Source organism: Ischnura elegans, chromosome 10, assembly GCF_921293095.1.
Source record: "Ischnura elegans chromosome 10, ioIscEleg1.1, whole genome shotgun sequence".
Lineage (NCBI taxonomy): Eukaryota > Metazoa > Arthropoda > Insecta > Odonata > Coenagrionidae > Ischnura > Ischnura elegans.
The window spans coordinates 43,553,305-43,580,786 of record NC_060255.1 but is presented as its reverse complement, the minus strand read 5'-3'; the positions used below and the strand labels follow the sequence as shown (position 1 = coordinate 43,580,786).

Here is a 27,482-nt window from a genome sequence, read left to right as displayed (position 1 = left end):
GTAATGCCGGCATAAGTAACTCTCAAGATATGTATTTCAAATAGTTATTAACATTCGATAGAATTAAAGAAAACGTAGGTTCGATATATATCGAAAGTGATGGACATTATTGGAATAAATTTTATATGGTCATAATAATAATACAATGATATACCTATTCGCCAAATTTCATTGGCCTAGGTGAAATACTTTGGAAGTTATGCTCTTTTACCGTTACACCATTGCAGTAAATTCACCTTCTAAGCCTATGGCCAATGTCAATGGGAAATCCCTATATATAACAAATGACTGTTGCATATGCGATACCGAATACGTAATGAAAAAATCAATACTCAAAAAAAGTTAGGCGGTGAGGCTTTACTGGGATCATAACCATGTTAGCCCTCTCCAAATTTCATCCGTATACATGCACGTATGAGATAGGGAAATGCGTGTATATCTTACGGGCACCGACCACCGCCCGTTTGGCGGAGAGGAATGGCGGCGATTGCCGCGGGCTCAAGAAAATAATTTGGGAAAAATTCGGAATGAAATAACTCGTTAAATATTACGAAATCTAAATAAAAATGAAAACCTGGACGTACCGAAGGTACGTTTGTAGGCATGCTTTTTTGAGCTGAATAGCCTAATTTTGAAGCGCCAGCTCTCAAATCGATATTTATCAATCGTCCTATCTCGACAATGTTATTTCGATAATGCTAATAACTCGGAATCTATTCGACATACGAAAATTCCGAGATAGCAAAAAAATCAGGTAAAAAATTAGATAAATTGTATTAGGCGGCGACGGTCCTACTACTTTTGCAAGTGGGTTAAAAAAAATTCCAAAGTTGGTCCATAAGAAAAGCATTGTCGATTTTTAAAAATTATTTCGACAATGATCGAAAGAGATCGACGAAAATCTAAGGTATCGAAAAATCGACCAAAAAATCTAGTTTACGTCAGTTGGAGGCGATTACCCTAAGACGCCTAGTTAAGTCGTTATTAAGGAAATAGTTTTAGTCCCATAAGGCTGCCATGTTAATTCAACTCGATATATATCGAAAAGTATCGCACTTTTTGGAATTTTGAGATTTTTCCTCCCGATGAATATTTTTTTAGTTTTACCACCGAAAATTTCACCTCGATCGGCCCGGTAGTTAAGGCTGTGAATTTGTATCAATGAATAAGTGATCAATGACATTGCAGCTTTTATATATGTAACGAGTCGATATGCGCTTGAATATATCAAGCGTGTCGTGGTGGGTAAGGAGATATGGTGGTGTGAATGGTGGCCTGGTCCTGGGTCCATAAGTTGTTGAAAAGTATGAGAAATTCACCATGTCAAAGGTAAAGCCAGTCGATTAATTTTATGAAAACTCATATTTGATATTAATGGGAACTTAGTCCATAGTCTTCATTTATTTCTATTTGACAGCAAGTGGAATACTAATATGTACTCTCACACGAATTTTCATACCGCTAACTGAAATAGTTATTAAGATATGTCAATTTGCATATTTGCTACAATAATTGAATCGAACTTATGAATAAAGTGACATCTGTATTGAAAAATACACAAATCTATTCATACTTTCATCAAAATATCCATACAAATTCATTCTATTCATCCATTATCTATAAACCTTCACGAATATGCCCATGGATACAAAATATTATGTTGTAAAGCAATGTGATACACCTTAAGTAATCGCATTTTCGATATATATCGAATGAGAGACTAAATACAAAACATATGTCCTATGTGCATTTTGAAGAATACCAATATTTACTCATTTACCAAATTTCATTCATCTACCTCAAATACTTTTCAAGTTATGTCAATATTCGTATTTGTTATAATAATCGAATCGATATTTCGAATATACTTACATACATAAAGTAAAATGCTCAGACATATTGATTAATATTCATTCTATGGTCACCCACTATCTCTCACCTTCTCAACTATGCCCGTGGATGCCAAAACCTACGTGGTATAGCAAATCGATACATTTTAAGGAAACGAAGATTCGATATATATCGAATATGAGGCTACATACAAAACGTATTTCCCCTTGACATAATGAGAAATACCAATATGTACCCATTTACCAAATTTCTTTGATCTACCTGAAATACTTATCAAGTTATATCAATATTCGTATTTGCGATATTAATCGAATCGAACTTACGATTATACTGACATCGGTACAGTGAAATACTCATTGCTATTGATTAAAGTTGCGTTCTATGGTCATCAAATATCTATTACCATCACAACTATGCCCGTGGATACTAAATACTATGTGATATAGCAATTCGATATATTTTAATGAAAAGCTGATTCGATATATATCGAATGTGAGACGACATACAAAAAGTATTTCCCCTGTGCGTTATGAGGAATACCAATATGTACCCATTCACCAAATTTCATTCATGTATTTCAAATAATTCTCAAGTTATGTCAATCTTCGTATTTCATATAATAATCGAATCGAACTTCGATTATAATGACATCTGTATGATAATATTCTCATATTTATTTCTTTGAATTTCATTCTATGGTGATCCACTATCTATTTCAATCACAACTATGCCCGTGGATGCTTAATTTTTACGTAGTATAGCAATTCGATACATTTGAAGAAAACGCAGGTTCGATATATATCGATTGTGAGACGACATACAAAACGTATATCCCCTGTTCATTATGCCAAATACCAATATGTACCCATTTACCAAATTTCATTCATCTACCTCAAACACTTCTCAAGTTATGTCAATATTCCTATTTCTTATTATAATCGAATCGAACGTTCGATTACACTGACATATGTGCGGCAAAATGCTCAAAGCTATTGATTCGAAATTCAATCTATGGTTATCCATTATCTATTACCATCGCGCATATGCCCGTGGATGCCAAATCGTATGTGTTATAGCAATTCGATATATTTTAAGAAAACGCAGATTCGATATATATCGAATGCGAGACAAAATGCAAAACGTATATCCCCTGTGCATGATGCCAAATTCCAATATCTACCCATTTACCAAATTTCATTTATCTACGTGAAATACTACTCAAGTTATGTCCATATTCCTATTTCTTATTATAATCGAATCGAACTTTCGATTACACTGACATCTGTACGGCAAAATGCTCATAGATATTGATTAGAAACTCATTATATGGTCATCCACTATCTGTTACCATCGCACATATGCCCGTGGATGCCGAATCCTATGTGTAATAACAATTCGATATATTTTAAGAAAACGCAGATTCGATATATATCGAATATGGGACTACATGCAAAACATATTTCCACATTCCATTATGAGGAATACCAATATGTACCAATTTACCTAATTTCATTCATCTACCACAAAAACTTGTGAAGTTATCTCAATATTCATTTTAGTTAAAATAATCGAATCGAATAATTCGATTATACTGACATAGGTTCTCGGAAATACGCATGTCATTTCTTTTTTCTTCCATTGGTTGGTCGGTTCACATGTTATGCCGGCAATAGTAACTCTCAAGATATGTATTTCAAATAGTTATTAACATTCGATAGAATTAAAGAAAACGTAGGTTCGATATATATCGAAAGTGATGGACATTATTGGACTAAATTTTATATGGTCATAATAATAATACAATGATGTACCTATTTGCCAAATTTCATTGGCCTAGGTGAAATACTTTGGAAGTTATGCTCTTTTCCGTTACACCATTGCAGTAAATTCACCTTCTAAGCCTATGGCCATTGTCAATGGGAAATCCCTATATATAACAAATGACTGTTGCATATGCGATACCGAATACGTAATGAAAAAATCAATACTCAAAAAAGTTAGGCGGTGAGGCTTTACTGGGATCATAACCATGTTAGCCCTCTCCAAATTTCATCCGTATACATGCACGTATGAGATAGGGAAATGCGTGTATATCTTACGGGCACCGACCACCGCCCGTTTGGCGGAGAGGAATGGCGGCGATTGCCGCGGGCTCAAGAAAATAATTTGGGAAAAATTCGGAATGAAATAACTCGTTAAATATTACGAAATCTAAATAAAAATGAAAACCTGGACGTACCGGAGGTACGTTTGTAGGCATGCTTTTTTGAGCTGAATAGCCTAATTTTGAAGCGCCAGCTCTCAAATCGATATTTATCGATCGTCCTATCTCGACAATGTTATTTCGATAATGCTAATAACTCGGAATCTATTCGACAAACGAAAATTCCGAGATAGCCAAAAAATCAGGCTAAAAATTAGAAACAATGTATTAGGCGGCGAACGTCCAACTACTTTTGCAAGTTGGTCAAAAAAAATTCCAAAGTTGGTCCATAAGAAAAGCATTGTCGATTTTTAAAAATTATTTCGACAATGATCGAAAGAGATCGACGAAAATCTAAGGTATCGAAAAATCGACCAAAAAATCTAGTTGACGTCAGTTGGAGGCGATTACCCTAAGACGCCTTGTTAAGTCGTAATTAAGGAAAAAGTTTTAGTCCCATAAGGCTGCCATGTTAATTCAACTCGATATATATCGAAAAGTATCGCACTTTTTGGAATTTTCAGATTTTTTCTCCCGATGAATTTTTTTTTAGTTTTACTACCGGAAATTTCATCTCGATCGGCCCGGCAGTTTGGGCTGCGAATTTGTATCAATGAATAAGTGATCAATGACATTGCAGCTTTTATATATGTAACGAGTATATAACGCTTGAATTCTTCAAGCGTGTCGTGGTGGGTATAGTGTGTATCGTTGTGTCCTAAGTAGTTTGGTCTTGGGTCCTTAAGTTGTTTTCTTCTTCTTCTTCTATAAAAGGTATCGTATCTGTTGAAAAGTTCGAAAAATTCACCATGTCAAAGGTAAAGCCGTTCGATTAATTTTATGATAACTCTTGTTTGATATTAATTGTAACTTAGCCCATTGTCTTCATTATTTTCTATTTGACAGCAAGTGGAATACTAATATGTACTCACACACGAAATTTCATACCTCTAACTGAATAAGTTATGAAGATATGTCAATTTGCATATTTGCTACAATAATCGAATCGAACTTATGCTTAATGTGACATCTGTGTTGAAAAATACGCAAATCTATTCAAACTTTCATCATTATATCCATACGGATTCATCACATTCATCCATTATCTATAATCCTTCTCAAATATGCCCTTGGATACTAAATGTTATGATATAAAGCAATTTGATACATTTTAAGTAATCGCAGATTCGATATATATCGAATGAGAGACTAAATACAAAACATCTTGCCTAATTGCATTATGAGGAATACCAATATTTACTCATTTACCAAATTTCATTCATCTACTTCAAATACTTTTCAAGTTATGTCAATATTCGTATTTATTATAGTAATCGAATCGATATTTCGAATAAACTTACATATATAATGTAAAATGCTCATAGATATTGATTAATATTCATTCTATGGTCATCCACTATCTCTCACCTTCTCAACTATGCCCGTGGATGCTAAAACCTACGTGGTATAGCAAATCGATACATTTTAAGGAAACGCAGATTCGATATATATCGAATGTTAGACTACATACAAAACATATTTCACTATTGGATTAAGAAGAATACCAATATGTACCCATGTACTAAATTTCTTTGATCTACCTGAAATACTTATCAAGTTATATCAATTAACGTATTTGCCGTAATAATCGAATCGAACTTACGATTATACTGACATCGGTACAGTGAAATACTCATTGCTATTGATTGAAGTTGCGTTCTATGGTCATCAAATATCTGTTACCATCACAACTATGCCCGTGGATGCTAAATACTATGTGATATAGCAATTCGATATATTTTATTGAAAAGCGAATTCGATATATATCGAATGTGAGACGACATACAAAACGTATTTCCCCTGTGCGTTATGAGAAATACCAATATGTACCCATTCACCAAATTTCATTCATGTATCTCAAATTATTCTCAAGTTATGTCAATATTCGTATTTCATATAATAATCGACTCGAACTTCGATTATGATGACATCTGTATGGTAAAATTCTCATATTTATTTCTTCGAATTTCATTCTATGGTGATCCACTATCTATTTCAATCACAACTATGCCCGTGGATGCTTAATTTTTACGTAGTATAGATATTCGATACATTTGAAGAAAACGCAGGTTCGATATATATCGAATGTGAGACGACATACAGAACGTATATCCCCTGTTCATTATGCCAAATACCAATATGTATCCATTTACCAAATTTCATTCATCTACCTCAAACACTTCTCAAGTTATGTCAATATTCCTATTTCTTATTATAATCGAATCGAACGTTCGATTACACTGAAATCTGTACGGCAAAATGCTCAAAGCTATTGATTTGAAATTCAATCTATGGTCATGCATTATCTATTACCATCGCGCATATGCCCGTGGATGTCAAATCGTATGTGTTATAGCAATTCGATATATTTTAAGAAAACGCAGATTCGATATATATCGAATTTGAAACAAAATAATAAACGTATATCCCCTGTGCATGATGCCAAATACCAATACCTACCCATTTACCATATTTCATTCATCTACCTCAAATACTTCCCAAGTTATGTCAATATTCCTATTTCTTATTATAATCGAATCGAATGTTCGATAACACTGAAATCTGTACGGCAAAATTCTCATAGCTATTGATTCGAAAATCATTCTATGGTCATCCACTATCAATTACAATCGCACATATGCCCGAGGATGCCAAATCGTATGTGTTATAGCAATTCGATATATTTTAAGAAAACGCAGATTCGATATATATCGAATATGGGACTACATACAAAACAAATTTCCCCATTGAATTATGAGCAATACCAATATGTACCAATTTACCAAATTTCATTCATCTACCGCAAATACTTATCAAGTTATCTCAATATTCATTTTAGTTATAATAATCGAATCGAAAATTCGATTATACTGACATAGGTTCTCGGAAATACGCATGTCATTTGTTTTTTTTTCCATTGGTTGGTCGTTCCACATGTTATGCCGGCATAAGTAACTCTCAAGATATGTATTTCAAATAGTTATTAACATTCGATAGAATTAAAGAAAACGTAGGTTCGATATATATCGAAAGTGATGGACATTATTGGACTAAATTTTATATGGTCATAATAACAATACAATGATGTACCTATTCGCCAAATTTCATTGGCCTAGATGAAATACTTTGGAAGTTATGCTCTTTTCCGTTATACCATTGCAGTAAATTCACCTTCTAAGCCTATGGCCAATGTCAATGGGAAATCCCAATATATAACAAATGACTGTTGCATATGCGATACCGAATACGTAATGAAAAAATCACTACTCAAAAAAGTTAGGCGGTGAGGCTTTACTTGGATCATAACCATGTTAGCCCTCTCAAAATTTCATCCGTATACATGCACGTATGAGATAGGGAAATGCGTGTATATCATACGGGCACCGACCACCGCCCGTTTGGCGGAGAGGAATGGCGGCGATTGCCGCGGGCTCAAGAAAATAATTTGGGAAAAATTCGGAATGAAATAACTCGTTAAATATTACGAAATCTAAATAAAAATGAAAACCTGGACGTACCGGAGGTACGTTTGTAGGCATGCTTTTTTGAGCTGAATAGCCTAATTTTGAAGCGCCAGCTCTCAAATCGATATTTATTTATCGTCCTATTTCGACAATGTTATTTCGATAATGCTAATAACTCGGAATCTATTCGACATACGAAAATTCCGAGATGGCCAAAAAATCAGGTAAAAAATTAAATAAATTGTATTAGGCGGCGACGGTCCTACTACTTTTGCAAGTGGGTCAAAAAAAATTCCAAAGTTGGTCCATAAGAAAAGCATTGTCGATTTTCAAAAATTATTTCGACAGTGATCGAAAGAGATCGACGAACAACTAAGATATCAAAAAATTGACAAAAAAATCTTGTTTACGTCAAGGGGAGGCGATTGCCCTGAGACGCTTAGTTATGACGATATTAAGGAAAAAGTTTTAGTCCCATAAGGCTGCCATGTTAATTCAACTCGATATATATCGAAAAGTATCGCATTTTTCGGAATTTTGAGATTTTTCCTCCCGATGAATTTTTTTTTAGTTTTCCCACCGAAAATTTCAACTCGATCGACCCGGCAGTTTTGGCTGTGAATTTGTATCAATGAGTCAGTGTTCAGTCAAATTGCAGCTTTATTATATGCAACGAGTATTTTATCGCTTGAATTCTTCAAGCGTGTTAGTGAAGGGTATAGTGTGTATCGTTGTGTCATAAGTAGTTGTGTCTTGGGTCCATAAGTTGTTGAAAAGTTGGAGAAATTCACCATGTCAAAGGTAAAGCCAGTCGATTAATTTTATGAAAACTCATATTTGATATTCATTGGAACTTAGCCCATAGTCTTCATTAATTTCTATTTGACAGCAAGTGGAGTACTAATATGTACTCACACACGAAATTTCATACCTCTAACTGAAATAGTTATGAAGATATGTCAATTTGCATATTTGCTACAATAATCGGGTCGAACTTATGAATAAAGTGACATCTGTATTGAAAAATACACAAATCTATTCATACTTTCATCAAAATATCCATACAAATTCATTCTATTCATCCATTATCTATAAACCTTCTCGAATATGCCCGTGGACACAAAATATTATGTTGTCAAGCAATGTGATACACCTTAAGTAATCGCATTTTCGATATATATGGAATGAGAGACTAAATAAAAAACATATGTCCTGTGTGCATTTTGAAGAATACCAATATTTACTCATTTACCAAATTTCATTCATCTACCTCAAATACTTTTCAAGTTATGTCAATATTCGTATTTGTTATAATAATCGAATCGATATTTCGAATATACTTACATACTAAAAGTAAAATGCTCAGAGATATTGATTAATATTCATTCTATGGTCATCCACTATCTCTCACCTTCTCAACTATGCCCGTGGATGCCAAAACCTACGTGGTATAGCAAATCGATACATTTTAAGGAAACGAAGATTCGATATATATCGAATGTGAGGCTACATACAAAACGTATTTCCCCTTGGCATAATGAGAAATACCAATATGTACCCATTTACCAAAATTCTTTGATCTACCTGAAATACTTATCAATTTATATCAATATTCGTATTTGCGATATTAATCGAATCGAACTTACGATTATACTGACATCGGTACAGTGAAATACTCATTGCTATTGATTAAAGTTGCGTTCTATGGTCATCAAATATCTATTACCATCACAACTATGCCCGTGGATGCTAAATACTATGTGATATAGTAATTCGATATATTTTAATGAAAAGCGGATTCTATATATATCGAATGTGAGACGACATACGAAACGTATTTCCCCTGTGCGTTATGAGGAATACCAATATGTACCCATTCACCAAATTTCATTGATGTATCTCAAATAATTCTCAAGTTATGTCAATATTCGTATTTCATATAATAATCGAATCGAATTTCGATTATAATGACATCTGTATGGTAAAATTCTCATATTTATTTCTTCGAGTTTCATTCTATGGTGATCCACTATCTATTTCAATCACAACTATGCCCGTGGATGCTTAATTTTTACGTAGTATAGCAATTCGATACATTTGAAGAAAACGCAGGTTCGATATATATCGAATGTGAGACGACATACAAAACGTATATTCCATGTTCATTATGCCAAATACCAATATGTACCAATTTACCAAATTTCATTCATCTACCTTAAACACTTCTCAAGTTATGTCAATATTCCTATTTCTTATTAAAATCGAATCGAACGTTCGATTGCACTGACATCTGTACGGCAAAATGCTCATAGCTATTGTTTCGAATTTCATTCTATGGTCATCCGCAATCTATTACCATCACAACTATGCCCTTGGATGCTTAATTTTTACGTAGTATATCAATTCGATATATTTCAAGAAAACGCAGATTCGATATATATCGAATGTGAGACGACATACAAAACGTATATCCCCTGTGCATTATGCCAAATACCAATATGTACCCATTTACCAAATTTCATTCATCTACGTGAAATACTACTCAAGTTATGTCCATATTCCTATTTCTTATTATAATCGAATCGAACATTCGATTACACTGACATCTGTACGGCAAAATGCTCATAGCTTTTCATTTGAAATTCATTCTTTGGTCATCCAATATCTCTTTTCATCGCGCATATGCCCGTGGATGCCGAATCGTATGTGTTATAGCAATTCGATATATTTTAAGAAAACGAAGTTTCGATATATATCGAATATGGTACTACATGCAAAACATATTTCCACATTCCATTATAAGGAATACCAATATGTACCAATTTACCAAATTTCATTCATCTACCACAAAAACTTGTCAAGTTATCTCAATATTCATTTTAGTTAAAATGATCGAATCGAATAATTCGATTATACTGACATAGGTTCTCGGAAATACGCATGTCATTTGTTTTTTTCCCATTGGTTGGTCGGTTCACATGTTATGCCGGCACAACTATCCCCGGAGTTGAGTATTCCAATAAGTTATTAGCATTCGATAAAATCCAAGAAAACGTAGTTTCGATATATATCGAAAGTAATGACCAGTACTGGACTACATTTTATATGGTCAAATGCACAATACAATGATGTACCGTTTCGCCAAATTTCATAGGCTTAGGTGAAATACTTTGGAAGTTATGCGCATTTCCGTTTCACCATAGCAGCAAAGTCACCTTCTAAAGCATGGGCCCATGTCAATGCAAAATCCGTATACATAACAAATGAGTGTCGCCTATGCGATACTGGTTTCATAATAAAAAAAATCAATACTTTAAAAAGTTATGCCGTGAGGCTTTACTGGGTATAGTTCTGTCAGCCCTCCGCAAATTTCACCCGCCTAAATACATGAATGGGATAGGGAAATGCGTGTATTTCTTCCGGAGACCGACCACCGCCCGCTTTGCGGGGAGGAATGGCGGCGATTGCCGCGGGCTCAAGAAAATAATTTGGGAAAAATTCGGAACGAAATAACTCGTTAAATATTACGAAATCTAAATAAAAATGAAAACCTGGACGTACCGGAGGTACGTTTGTAGGCATGCTTTTTTGAGCTGAATAGCCTAATTTTGAAGCGCCAGCTCTCAAATCGATATTTATCGATCGTCCTATCTCGACAATGTTATTTCGATAATGCTAATAACTCGGAATCTATTCGACATACGAATTTTCCGAGATAGCCAAAAAATAAGGTAAAAAATAAGAAAAAACGTATTAGGCGGCGAACGTCCCACTAATTTTGCAAGTGGGTCAAAAAAAATTCCAAAGTTGGTCCATAAGAAAAGCATTGTCGATTTTTAAAAATTATTTCGACCGTGATCGAGAGAGATCGACGAAAAACCAAGGTATCAAAAAATCGACCAAAATATCTAGTTTACGTCAAGGGGAGACGATTACCCTGAGACGCCTAGTTATGTCGTAATTAAGGAAATAGTTTTAGTCCCATAAGGCTGCCATGTTAATTCAACTCGATATATATCGAAAAGTATCGCACTTTTTGGAATTTTGAGATTTTTCCTCCCGATGAATTTTTTTTTACTTTTACCACCGAAAATTTCAACTCGATCGACTCGGCAGTTTGGGCTGGGAATTATGATGAATCAGTCAGTGATCAATCCGATTGCAGCTTTAATATATCCAACGAGTATTTTATCGCTTGAATTCTTCAAGCGTGTCGTGGTGGGTAAGGAGATATGGTGGTGTGAATGGTGGCCTGGTCCTGGGTCCATAAGTTGTTGAAAAGTATGAGAAATTCACCATGTCAAAGGTAAAGCCAGTCGATAAATTTTATGAAAACTCATATTTGATATTAATTGGAACTTGGCCCATAGTCTTCATTAATTTCTATTTGAAAGCAAGTGGAATACTAATATGTACTCACACACGAAATTTCATACCTCTAACTGAAATAGTTATTAAGATATGTCAATTTGCATATTTGCTACAATAATCGAATCGAACTTATGAATAAAGTGACATCTGTATTGAAAAATACACAAATCTATTCATACCTTCATCAAAATATCCATACGGATTCATTCTATTCATCCATTATCTATAAACCTTCTCGAATATGCCCGTGGATACAAAATATTATGTTGTAAAGCAATGTGATACACCTTAAGTAATCGCATTTTCGATATATATCGAATGAGAGACTAAATACAAAACATATGTCCTATGTGCATTTTGAAGAATACCAATATTTACTCATTTACCAAATTTCATTCATCTACCTCAAATACTTTTCAAGTTATGTCAATATTCGTATTTGTTATAATAATCGAATCGATATTTCCAATATACTTACATACATAAAGTAAAATGCTCAGAGATATTGATTAATATTCATGCTATGATCATCCACTATCTCTCACATTCTCAACTATGCCCGTGGATGCCAAAACCTACGTGGTATAGCAAATCGATACATTTTAAGGAAACGAAGATTCGATATATATCGAATGTGAGGCTACATACAAAACGTATTTCCCCTTGGCATAATGATAAATACCAATATGTACCCATTTACCAAATTTCTTTGATCTACCGGAAATACTTATCAAGTTATATCAATATTCGTATTTGCGATATTAATCGAATCGAACTTACGATTATACTGACATCGGTACAGTGAAATACCCATTGCTATTGATTAAAGTTGCGTTCTATGGTCATCAAATATCTATTACCATCACAACTATGCCCGTGGATGCTAAATACTTTGTGATATTGCAATTCGATATATTTTAATGAAAAGCGGATTCGATAGATATCGAATGTGAGACGACATACAAAACGTATTTCCCCTGTGCGTTATGAGGAATACCAATATGTACCCATTCCCCAAATTTCATTCATGTATCTCAAATAATTATCAAGTTATGTCAATATTCGTATTTCATATAATAATCTATTCGAACTTCGATTATAATGACATCTGTATGGTAAAATTCTCATATTTATTTCTTCTAATTTCATTCTATGGTGATCCACTATCTATTTCAATCACAACTATGCCCGTGGATGCATAATTTTTACGTAGTATAGCAATTCGATACATTTGCAGAAAACGCAGGGTCGATATATATCGAATGTGAGACGACATACAAAACGTATATCCCCTGTTCATTATGCCAAATACCAATATGTACCCATTTACCAAATTTCATTCATCTACCTCAAACACTTCTCAAGTTATGTCAATATTACTATTTCTTGTTATAATCGAATCGAACGTTCGATTTTACTGACATATGTGTGGCAAAATGCTCAAAGCTATTGATTCGAAATTCATTCTATGGTCATCCATTATCTATTACCATCGCGCATATGCCCGTGGATGCCAAATCGTATGTGTTATAGCAATTCGATATATTTTAAGAAAACGCAGATTCGATATATATCGAATGTGAGACAAAATACAAAACGTATATCTCCTTTGCATGATGCCAAATACCAATATCTACCCATTTACCAAATTTCATTCATCTACCTCAAATACATCCCAACTTATGTCAATATTCCTATTTCTTGTTATAATCGAATCGAACGTTCGATTACACTGACATATGTGCGGCAAAATGCTCATAGCTATTGATTCGAAAATCATTCTATGGTCATCCACTATCTATTAACATCGCATATATGCCCCTGGATGCCGAATCGTATGTGTTATAGCAATTCGATATATTTTAAGAAACCGCAGATTCGATATATATCGAATAAGGGGCTACATACAAAACAAATTTCCCCATTAAATTATGAGCAATACCAATATGTACCAATTTACCAAATTTCATTCATCTACCGCAAATACTTATAAAGTTATCTCAATATTCATTTTAGTTATAATAATCGAATCGAAAATCGATTATACTGACACCGGTTCTCTGTAATATCCATGTCATCTGTTTTTTTTTCAATTGGTTGGTCGTTTTTACATGTAATGCCGGCACAACTTTCCCCCGGAGATGAGTATTCCAATAAGTTATTAACATTCGATAGAATTAAAGAAAACGTAGGTTCGATATATATCGAAAGTGATGGCGATTATTGGACTAAGTTTTATGTGGTCATAATAACAATACAATGATGTACCTATCTGCCAAATTTCATAGGCCTAGGTGAAATACTTTGGAAGTTATGCTCTTTTCCATTACACCATTGCAGTAAATTCACCTTCTAAGCCTATGGCCAATGTCAATGGGAAATCCGTATATATAACAAATGACTGTTGTACATGCGATACCGAATACGTAATGAAAAAATCAATACTTTAAAAAGTTATGCCGTGAGGCTTTACTGGGTATAGACCTATGTTAGCCCTCCGCAAATTTCACCCGCCTAAATACATTAATGGGATAGGGAAATGCGTGTAATTCTTCCGGAGACCGACCACCGCCCGTTTGGCGGCGAGGAATGGCGGCGATTGCCGCGGGCTCAATAAAATAATTTGGGAAAATTTCGGAACGAAATAATTCATTAAATATTACGAAACCTAATTAAAAATGAAAACCTGGACGTACCGGAGGTACGTTTGTAGGCATGCTTTTTCGAGCTGAATAGCCTAATTTTGAAGCGCCAGCTCTCAAATCGATATTTATCGATCGTCCTATCTCGACAATGTTATTTCGATAATGCTAATAACTCGGAATCTATTCGACATACGAAAATTCCGAGATAGCCAAAAAATCAGGTAAAAAATTAGATAAATTGTATTAGGCGGCGACGGTCCTACTACTTTTGCAAGTGGGTCAAAAAAAATTCCAAAGTTGGTCCATAAGAAAAGCATTGTCGATTTTCAAAAATTATTTCGACCGTGATCGAGAGAGATCGATTGAAAACTAAGGTATCAAAAAATCGACCAAAAAATCTAGTTTTCGTCAAAAGGAGAAGATGTCTCTGGGCTTTTTATTCGCGACGATATTAAGGAAAGAGTTTTAATCCCATAAGGCTGCCATGTTAATTCAACTCGATATATATCGAAAAGTATCGCACTTTTTGGAATTTTCAGATTTTTCCTCCCGATGAATTTTTTTTTAGTTTTACCACCGAAAATTTCATCTCGATCGGCCCGGCAGTTTGGGCTGCGAATTTGTATCAATGAATAAGTGATCAATGACATTGCAGCTTTTATATATGTAACGAGTATATAATGCTTGAATATATCAAGCAGGTGTGTAAAGGGTGTTGAGAAATTATAGTGTCACGTGTAGCCTAGTCTTGGGTCAATAAGTTGGTAAAAAGTTCGAAAATTCCACCATGTCAAGTTGAAGTAATTCGACGTAAATTATGAAAACGCATAATCGATATTTATCGACAGTTAGCCCATTATCTTCATTGTTTTCTATTGGGAAGTAAGTGGCATACCAACACGTACCCACACTACAAATATCATTGTTCTAACTGAAATAGTTTTGAAGATATGTCAATTTGATTATTTGCTACAATAATGGAATCGAACTTATGAGTAAAGTTACATTTGTATATAAAAACAGGCAAATGATTTCATATTTTCAGTATGTTACTCATTTCTATTCATTCTATCCATTCACTATCTATAACCTTCTAAACTATGCTCGTGGCTGCTAAATTCTACGTGGTGTAGCAATTCGATACATTTTAAGGAAACGCAGATTCGATAAATGTCGAATGAGAGATTACATACAAAACATATTTCATATGTGCAGTAAGAGGAATACCAATATGTACCCATTCACCATATTTCTTTGATCTACCTGAAAAACTTATCAAGTTATAGTAATATACGTATTTGCCGTAATAATCGAATCGAACTTACGATTATACTGACATCTGTACAGTGAAATACTCATCGCTATTGGTTAGAGTTTTGTTTGATGGTCATCAAATATCTATTTCCATCACAACTTTGCCCGTGGATGCTAAATTCTATGTGATATAAGTTTTCGATATATTTAAAGGAAAAGTGGATTCGATATATATCGAAAGTCAGTAGACAAACAAAACGTATTTCCCCAGTAAGTTTTGTGGAATACCGATATGTACCCATTTACTAAATTTCATTCATCTACCTCAAAATATTCTCATGTTATATCAATAAACGTGTTTGCTGTAATAATCGAATCAAACTTACGATTATACTGATATCTTCACAGTAAAATACTCATCGCACTTGATTAAAGTTCGTTCTATGGTCATATAATATCTATTACCATCACAACTATGCCCATGGATGCAAAATTTTATGTGATATAGCTATTCGATACATTTTAAGGAAACGCCGATTCAATATATATCGAATTTGAAACAACATACAAAACGTATTTCCCCTTCGCGTTATGTGGAATACCAATATGTACACATTTATCAAATTTCATTCATCTACTTCAAATATTTCTCAAGTTATGTCAATATTCGTATTTCAGATAATAATCGAATCGAACTTTCGATTATACTGACATCTGTATGGTTAAAATCTCATAGCTATTGTATCGAATGTTATTCTATGGTCATGCACTCTCTATTACCATAAAAACTATGCCCGTGGATGCTTAATTTTTACGTGGTAATTCAATTCGATACCTTTGAAGAAAACGCAGATTCGATATGTATCGAATGTGAGACGACATAACAAACGTATTTCCCCTGCCCGTTATTTGGACTACCAATATGTACCCATTTACCAAATTTCATTCATATTCTTCAAATACTTCTCAAGTTATGTCAATATGCCAATTTCTTATTATTATCGAATCGAACTTTCGATTACACTGACATCTTTACGGCAAAATTCTCGTAGGCACGGATTCGAAATTCATTCTATGGTTATTCTATATCTTATACCATAACAACTATGCCCGTGGATGCTTAATTTTTCAAAGTATAGCAATTCGATACATTTGAAAAAAACGCAGATTCGATATATATCGAATGTGAGACGACATACAAAACGTATATCCCCTGTGCATTATGCCAAATACCAATATGTAACCATTTACCAAATTTCATTCATCTACTTCAAATACTTCTCAAGTAATGTCAATATGCCAATTTCTTATTATAATCGAATCGAACGTTCGATTACACTGACATCTGTACGGCAAAATGCTCATTGCTATTGATTCGAAACTCATTCTATGGTCATCCACTATTTGTTACCATTGCACATATGCCCGTGGATGCCGAATCGTATGTGTTATAGCAATTCGATATATTTTAAGAAAACGCAGATTCGATATATATCGAATATGGGACTACATGCAAAACATATTTCCACATTCCATTATGAGGAATACTAATATGTACCAATTTACCAAATTTCATTCATCTACCACAAAAACTTGTGAAGTTATCTCAATATTCATTTTAGTTAAAATAATCGAATCGAATAATTCGATTATACTGACATAGGTTCTCGGAAATACGCATGTCATTTGTTTTTTTCCATTGGTTGGTCGGTTCACATGTTATGCCGGCATAAGTAACTCTCAAGATATGTATTTCAAATAGTTATTAACATTCGATAGAATTAAAGAAAACGTAGGTTCGATATATATCGAAAGTGATGGACATTATTGGACTAAATTTTATATGGTCATAATAATAATACAATGATGTACCTATTCGCCAAATTTCATTGGCCTAGGTGAAATACTTTGGAAGTTATGCTCTTTTCCGTTACACCGTTGCAGTAAATTCACCTTCTAAGCCTATGGCCAATGTCAATGGGAAATCCCAATATATAACAAATGACTGTTGCATATGCGATACCGAATACGTAATGAAAAAATCAATACTCAAAAAAGTTAGGCGGTGAGGCTTTACTGGGATCATAACCATGTTAGCCCTCTCCAAATTTCATCCGTATACATGCACGTATGAGATAAGGAAATGCGTGTATATCTTACGGGCACCGACCACTGCCCGTTTGGCGGAGAGGAATGGCGGCGATTGCCGCGGGCTCAAGAAAATAATTTGGGAAAAATTCGGAATGAAATAACTCGTTAAATATTACGAAATCTAAATAAAAATGAAAACCTGGACGTACCGAAGGTACGTTTGTAGGCATGCTTTTTTGAGCTGAATAGCCTAATTTTTAAGCGCCAGCTCTCAAATCGATATTTATCGATCGTCCTATCTCGACAATGTTATTTCGATAATGCTAATAACTCGGAATCTATTCGACATACGAAAATTCCGAGATAGCCAAAAAATCAGGTAAAAAATTAGATAAATTGTATTAGGCGGCGACGGTCCTACTACATTTGCAAGTGGGTCAAAAAAATTCAAAAGTTGGTCCATAAGAAAAGCATTGTCGATTTTCAAAAATTATTTCGACAGTGATCGAAAGAGTTCGACGAAAAACGAAGGTACCAAAAAATTGACCAAAAAATCTAGTTTACGTCAGGGGGAGGCGATTGCCCTGAGACGCTTAGTTATGACGATATTAAGGAAAACGTTTTAGTCCCATAAGGCTGCCATGTTAATTCAACTCGATATATATCGAAAAGTATCGCATTTTTTGGAATTTTCAGATTTATTCTCCCGATGAATATTTTTTTAGTTTTACCACCGAAAATTTCATCTCGATCGACTCGGCAGTTTGGGCTGTAAATTTGTATCAATGAGTCAGTGATAAACCAATTTGCAGCTTTTATATATGTAACGAGTATATAATGCTTGAATTCTTCAAGCGTGTTAGTGAAGGGTATATAGTTAGAGTAGTGTCATAAGTAGTTGTGTCTTGGGTCCATAAGTAGTTGAAAAGTTCGAGAGATCCACCACGTCAAGTTAAAGATCTTTGATATATTTCATCAAAACGGATACTCAATGTTAACCGAAAGTTAGCCCATTAGCTTCATTATTTTACTATTTAGCAGAAAGTGGAATAATAATAAGTACTCACATTCCAAATTTCATTGGTCTACCTTAAATAGTTGTGAAGATATGTCAATTTGAATATATGCTACAATAACCGAAACGAACTTATGAAAAAAGTGACATCTGTATTGAAAAATACGCAAATCTAGTCATACTTTCATCAACATATCCATAGCGATTCATTCTATTCATTTACTACCTATAAACCTTCTCAACTATGCCCGTGGATACTATTTATTATGTGGTATAGAAATTTGATACATTTAAAGGAAACGCAGATACGATATACATCGAATGTGACACTACATACTAAACGTATATCCCCTGTGCATTATGCCAAATACCATCATGTACCTATTTACCAAATTTCATTCATATCCCTCAAATAATTCTCAAGTTATGTCAATACTCGTATTTCATATAATAATTGAATTGAACTTCGGTTATACTGACAACTGTTTGGTAAAAATCTCATACCTATTGCTTTGAATTTCATTCTATGGTCATCCACTATCTATTACTATCACAACTATGCCCGTGGATGCTTAATTTTTACGTAGTATAGCAATTCGATACATTTGAAGAAAAAGCAGATTCGATATATATCGAATGTGAAACGACATACAAAACGTATATCACCTTGCATTATGCCAAATACCAATATGTACCCATTCACCAAATTTCATTCATCTACCTCAAATAATTCTCATGTTATGTCAATATTCGTATTTCATATAATAATCGAATTGAACTTCGATTATACTGACAACTGTATGGTAAAAATGTCATAGCTATTGCTTTGAATTTCATTCTATGGTCATCCACTATCTATTTCCCTCACAACTATGCCCATGGATGCTTATTTTATACGTAGTATAGCAATTCGATACATTTGAAGAAAACGCAGATTCGATATATATCTAATGTGAGACGATATACAAAACGTATATCCACTGTGAATTATGCTGATTACCAATATGTACCCATTTACCAAATTTCATTCATCTACCTGCAATACTTCTCAAGTTATGTCAATACTCCTATTCCTTATTATAATCGAATCGAACGTTCGATAAAACTGACATCTGCACGGCAAAATGCTCATACCTATTAATTCGAATTTCATTCTATTGTCATCCACTATCTATTTCCATCACAACTATGCCCGTGGATGCTTAATTTATACGTAGTATAGCAATTCCATACATTTGAAGAAAACGCAGATTCGATATATATCGAATGTGAGACGATACACAAAACGTATATCCACTGTGAATTATGCTGATTACCAATATGTACCCATTTACCAAATTTCATTCATCTACCTGCAATACTTCTCAAGTTATGTCAATACTCCTATTTCTTATTATAACCGAATCGAACGTTCGATAACACTGACATCTGTACGGCAAAATGCTCATACCTATTGATTCGAATTTCATTCTATTGTCATCCACTATCTATTACCATCGCACATATTTCCGTGGATGCCGATTCGTATGTGTTATAGCAATTCGATATATTATAAGAAAACGCAGATTCGATATATATCGAATGTGAGACGAAATACAAAACGTATATCACCTTGCATTATGCCAAAAACCAATATGTACCCATTTACCAAAATTCATTCATCTACCTGCAATACTTCTCAAGTTATGTCAATACTCCTATTTCTTATTATAATCGAATCGAACGTTCGATAACACTGACATCTGTACGGCAAAATGCTCATACCTTTTGATTCAAATTTCATTCTATGGTCATCCACTATCTATTACCATCACAACTATGCCCGTGGATGCTTAATTTTACGTAGTATAGCAATTCGATACATTTGAAGAAAACGCAGATTCGATATATATCGAATGTGAGGCAACATACAAAAGGTATGAACCCTGTGCATTATGTCAAATACCAATATGTACTTATTTACCAAATTTCATTCATCTACCTGAAATACTTCTCAAGTTATGTCAAAACTCGTATTTCATATAATAATCGAATTAAACTTCGATTATACTGACATCTGTATGGTAAAAATCTCATATCTATTGATTCGAATTTCATTCTATCGTCATATACTATCTATTACCATCACAGCTATAACCGTGGATGCAAAATACTATGTGATATAGCAATTCGATAAATTTGAAGAAAACGCAGATTCGATATATATCGAATGTCAGACGACATACGAAACGTATATCCCCTGTGTATTATGCCAAATACCAATCTGTACCCATTTACCAAATTTCATTCACCTACCTCAAATAAATCTAAAGTTATGTCAATATTCGTATTTCATATAATAATCGAATCGAACTTCGATTATACTGACATTTCTTTGGTAACAATCTCATAGCTATTGATTCGAATATCATTCTATGGTCATCCACTATCTATTACCATCATAACTTGGCCCGTGAATGCTTAATTTATACGTAGAATAGATATTCGATACATTTGAAGAAAACGCAGATTCGATTTATATCGAATGTGAGACGACATACATAGCTTTTATCCCCCTTGTATTATGCCAAATACCAATATGTACCCATTTACCAAATTTCATTTGTCTACCTCAAATACTTGTCAAGTTATGTCAATATTCCAATTATTTATTATAATCGAATCGAACGTTCGATTACACTGACATCTGTACGGCAAAATGCTCATAGCTATTGATTCGAAATTCATTGTATGGTCATCCACTATCTATTACCATTGCACATATGCCCGTAGATGCCGAATCGTATGTGTTATAGCAATTCGATATATTTTAAGAAAAAGCAGATTCGATATATATCGAATATGGGACTACATGCAAAACATATTTCCACATTCCATTATGAGGAATACCAATATGTACCAATTTACCAAATTTCATTCATCTACCACAAAAACTTGTCAAGTTATCTCAATATTCATATCAGTTAAAATAATCGAATCGAATAATTCGATTATACTGACATAGGTTCTCGGAAATACGCATGTCATTTGTTTTTTTTTCCATTGGTTAGTCGGTTCACATGTTATACCGGCACAACTATCCCCGGAGATGAGTATTCCAATAAGTTATTAGCTTTCGATAAAATCCAAGAAAACGTAGTTTCGATATATATCGAAAGTAATGACCAGTACTGGACTTTATTTTATATGGTCAAATGCAAAATACAATGATGTACCGTTTCGCCAAATTTCATAGGCTTAGGTGAAATACTTTGGAAGTTATGCGCATTTCCGTTTCACCATAGCAGCAAAGTCACCTTCTAAAGCATGGGCCCATGTCAATGCAAAATCCGTATACATAACAAATGAGTGTCGCCTATGCGATACTGGTTTCGTAATGAAAAAATCAATACTTTAAAAAGTTATGCCGTGAGGCTTTACTGGGTATAGTCCTGTCAGCCCTCCGCAAATTTCACCCGCCTAAATACATGAATGGGATAGGGAAATGCGTGTATTTCTTCCGGAGACGGACCACCGCCCGCTTGGCGGGGAGGAATGGCGGCGATTGCCGCGGGTTCAAGAAAATAATTTGGGAAAATTTCGGAATGAAATAACTCGTTAAATATTACGAAATCTAAATAAAAATGAAAACCTGGACGTACCGAAGGTACGTTTGTAGGCATGCTTTTTTGAGCTGAATAGCCTAATTTTGAAGCGCCAGCTCTCAAATCGATATTTATCGATCGTCCTATCTCGACAATGTTATTTCGATAATGCTAATAACTCGGAATCTATTCGACATACGTTAGTTCCGATAAAGCCAAAAAATCAGGTAAAAAATAAGAATCAACGTATTAGGCGGCGAACGACGTACTATTTTTGCAAGTGGGTCAAAAAAAATTCCAAAGTTGGTCCATAAGAAAAGCATTGTCGATTTTCAAAAATTATTTCGACCTAGATCGAAAGAGTTCGACGAAAAACGAAGGTACCAAAAAATCGACCAAAAAATCTTGTTTACGTCAATGGGAGACGATTACCCTGAGACGCCAAGTTTAGTCGTAATTAAGGAAAGAGTTTTAGTCCCATAAGGCTGCCATGTTAATTAAAATCGATATATATCGAAATGTATCGCACTTTTCGGGATTTTGAGATTTTTCCTCCCGATGAACTTTTTTTTAGTTTCACCACCGAAAATTTCATCTCGATCGGCCCGGTAGTTTGGGCTGTGAATTTGTGTCAATCAATAAGTCATCAATGAATTTGCAGCTTTAATATATCCAACGAGTCGATAATGCTTGAATATATCAAGCGTGTGTGTACAGGGTATTTGGACATGGTAGTGTCATATGAGATCTAGTATTGAGTCCATAAGCCATTCAAGTATTCTCATAAAAAGTCACCGAAACGGGTAGAAAAAGGTGAATGTGTATCGCATGACACGCTGAAAATGTTGAAAGGGTCCATTTTGTAGTAATTTAATGTTTATGGGAGTTAGGACACGAATATATTTAAGGATGTGTTTCAAATAGAACTATCTCATGTGAGGAATGGCAAAAATAGTAAGACCTGAATACATAATATAGCTTCCAGATTCTATGTACAACGATCGAGTTCGGTTTTTTTAGACAGAATATCTTACGAATATAATCTTAGGTATTAGGCGAAATGGAGTGGAAACGGAACACAATGAAGAAGAAGGAGCAATTTTCACAATTTTAAATATATTGGTACCAGCGAAACCGGTAGTACCAATAAATTTAAAATTGTTGAAATTGATCCTGCTTCTTCATTAGAAATTCTTTCGGTTAACTGTGGTTTTCCATGCTGACCCGTGAGGTACCACAAACAGCTCGTTAGGAACCCGTTTCCAGCATTCAAACAAATGAATATGAATACCGATGGCCGGTCCATCGCGCCAATGATTGCAGACCCCTTCTGTTTCACCAACTGACAGGATCCCCAATCATTGACGCCCTACTGCCACCATAATTAAGAGGCCTTCGAGACAGGCCCCATTACCCTAAAAATACTTTGCTGATTAACAATCATGATAAGATAGATACAATCAAATATTGCAGCAGAATTCTTTACTCATCCACATGATAACACAACTCCACAGTCCTGTGCAAGAAATTTTAATTTTTTTCCTTTTTTATTACATGCATAAAATAATAATCATTCTTGCTCTGAATAAGTATGTATTCACCACCAGCAATGCGGAACTTCCACGCATTTCAGTTAATGTCAAAATCATATTACTTAAGTCATACCGGGGATAAGTAAGTTGATATAATGTAAATAAAATTAATAACACCGTACTCCAAAAAATCTCCTCTTGGAGCCCGTGCAATAATATATCATGCTAGGTGCTTCTTATTAGAGAGTCGACATACATCATATGGTGTACTAATATATTTTCTACTCTACAATTATTAATTTTCCATAATACCGGTTTGAATTTAATTTTGATTTTGGTTTCTGTTTTCCATAACATGCATTAATCACTATTTCTTCATAGTGTGTTGAAAAAAAATTGACCTCCAGTCATGCGGAACTTCGAAGTTTTCAAAGTTATACGGAAATAATGAAATAATGTGATGGAAAAACAAAGTTCATTTTGATCAAACAACATGCAATACTAAAAAATTAATATACTATTTTTGTATTTTAGTTTTTTCATTTTTTTGGGTTTTTGTATTTTTTAAATGAAAACGACTACTGTTTCTACCTACGAATTACGAAACTTATCCCCCCCATTTCCCTAGTCTTCAATCTTCTTGGATACCTCTCTCTCTCTCTCTGCGGTGGAAACACCCGTGGTGCCTTCTCCCCCCTACGCCGGAGACCAGCCGTTCACAGCGTCCTAATGGGTCTCCGTAAAATATAGAACGATTACGATGGAAGGCACGTAGGGTCATCTCACACCCTATCCCTATGGCCAGTACTCGGCCTTCACATGTCCCTACTCTACAATCTTCTTGGTGACCAACTCTTTCGAGCGAGGATAAGGTCACCCTAAGCACCTCAAAGCGTAGACATGGAAGGCATTCTCGTACTTCTCGTAGCAATCCTACACAACTCAGCGCAGCGCATGTTTATGGATTCGGATAGTGAATACGCAGGTGGATGGTCTTCTTTTTTCTCGTACGAAATCTTCGAGGATGATACGGGCAGAATGAGGGCACTCTTTCAATGTTCTTTCTTCAATTACAAAAATTTTTACTTCTGTCTTCTGCTCTTCGAGACCTTCCCAAGGCTATATACTATTTCCCATGGGAGAAAACAATACTACTTTGGTCTTTGCCAGGAATGAATAAATTTTCATTGGCATACATTTACTGCGACGCCTTCATTGGACACCGGTTCCCGATTACTTGAATTCTATATTATTTCTGTTAAAAGCATTTTTAAACCGTGAATTACGCGAGGAAATAGTCACCGTGACCATAAAATGTTAGCGTCGTTGTTTTGTTTCTATTTGAGTGAACTTTTTAAAAAAATACATGTTTTTCCCGGACAAACGTAACTATCGTGTTCATGTATCTAATAGTTCTTTCATAACGATATTAATTGTGTGGGCCCTATCATTACTTACTCTGTTTTCGGTTACTATGACTTTCACGTCGTTCACTGATCTAACGCGGCCTAGAGCAACGTACAACTGACCGTGAGAAAATACATCACTCCTCAAATCGACGCCTACTTTTTCCAGGGTCTGGCCTTGAGACTTATTTATAGTGACTCCGTACGCCACTTTCAAAGGAAATTGTTTACGGATCATTTCTATCCCTGAATTTGAAACGGCAAATTTAAAAGGTATTCTAGGGATCATTACCGTGTCTGTCGCATTCGGAATCCTAGCTTCAATGAATCGCCGGGATATTTTCTCTATGATAACTTTCGTCCCGTTAACTAAACGATCTTCAAAGCTGATGTTTCTAATCAATATGGCCACGCAGCCAACCTTCAACTCTAGAATGTGGTCAGGGACACCCGAGTGACTTATAGCATTGAGAACGTCCGTGTGAATTAGTGTATTATCCACCGCCCCCGCGCACGGTGGTGTGCTATCGGCACTGCACAGGCGCACAATTTCTCCCGGTATCATGTCCAATACGAATCTATTTATTTCCGAGATGTTATGATTAGTCCCCGACAGAATGGCGCGGTTACAGCATAGGGCTGGATTACATAAAACATCAGCGGGATACACGAAATCTATAAGCTCCTGCAATGATGTTGTGAATGAAATACTACCGAGAGGAATAGTTTGATATTCCCCCATCGCTACGGTTGGGACTCTATCTTCCCCGACAGCAAGAACGAACTTCGAGTACGCACGATCGTCTCGAGAGCGAAGAATGGAACGGAGTTTTTTCTTAATAATGATAGGCCATAATACGGATGACTTAAGGGAAGCGTCGATTATGTCGGCCTTTGACCCATCTGGAATAATAGGCGGTATTTGTCTGAAATCGCCGGCTAGCACTACAACTTTCCCCCCGAACGCCGCTCCCACCTGACAAATATCCCTCAATGATCGGTCGAGAATGTTTATTGTGTTTTTATGTGACATGGGCGCCTCATCCCAAATGATTAGCGAAGCCCTACGTATGAGATCGGCCCTCTGGCTCCCTCCGGTAATGCCGCACGGTGCATTCGGGTCGTCCGTCTCTAGCGGTAATTGAAACATTGAATGCGCGGTGATACCCCCTTGGTGATTCAAAGCAGCTATTCCCGTTGAGGCTGTGCATAACACGATGGCGCCCTCTGCACGCATCCTAGCCGTCAGGTGATTTAAAACCACGGTTTTCCCCGTCCCGCTTGGCCCATCAATAAAAAATACTCTATCCCTCATCTGAACATTCCTAACGGCGGTGATTACGGCGTCGACAACGCTAAGCTGTTCCTCGGTCAGCTTGGGACGCCACTCCTCAACTGCCCTGGCGGCGTCCTCGGGATTCCATCGTACCTCTTCTCGACCGAGTTCCGTAGTTACGTCTTCGACCTCAGGAAGACCCATGTCCCTCAAACATCTTCCGTGAGGACGAAGCATGTGATCTATATCGCATAGGGCGTGATGATAGGCCGCTCTTTCGTCTAAACGTCCCGCGTAGTCCTCGCTCAGGGGGCCCTTAAATCTTTCCCAAAGAACGGCTGCGGGAGCACCAAACATAATTACGGCGAAGAAGAGTTGTCGCAGGGCTCTTCCCGTCTTGAAAGTCGCAGCCTCTTCTAGCGCGTGTCCGTATTCGTCAAGTTCGTCGAGCAACCCTCTTGCCATTGCCGCTTCTTGAAAGGATCCGTAGGTAACGGCGTCTACGGTGCGCAACTCCTCGTAATTTCTACACGGGAATCGCGCCAGGAGCATTCTTAGAAAAAACAATTCCCCCAGCGTAGGGGAGAGCCACCGAATTCGAGCTACGCTGCTTCCACGCTGTCGCTTGCTGATGAAATGATTTCCATCGTCGAAAGGAATGCTTCCTGGCTTAGCGGTCGTATCCACTACGTACTGTTCGTAAAAATCTATCAACGTCAACGGCGTGAAT

At 35.5% G+C, this 27,482-nt stretch overlaps 1 protein-coding gene across 1 annotated transcript in view; it reads right to left on the bottom strand.

Moving 5' to 3' along the window:
• The window catches only part of LOC124166428 (ATP-dependent DNA helicase PIF1-like), a 137,542-nt gene extending 110,325 nt beyond the window's left edge, over nt 1–27,217 (bottom strand). The window contains exon 1 of the mRNA XM_046543960.1: nt 25,769–27,217. Coding sequence (XP_046399916.1) covers nt 25,769–27,217 — 1,449 coding nt within the window. The remainder of the gene's footprint in view (nt 1–25,768) is intronic.
• Nucleotides 27,218–27,482: the final 265 nt, after the last annotated feature.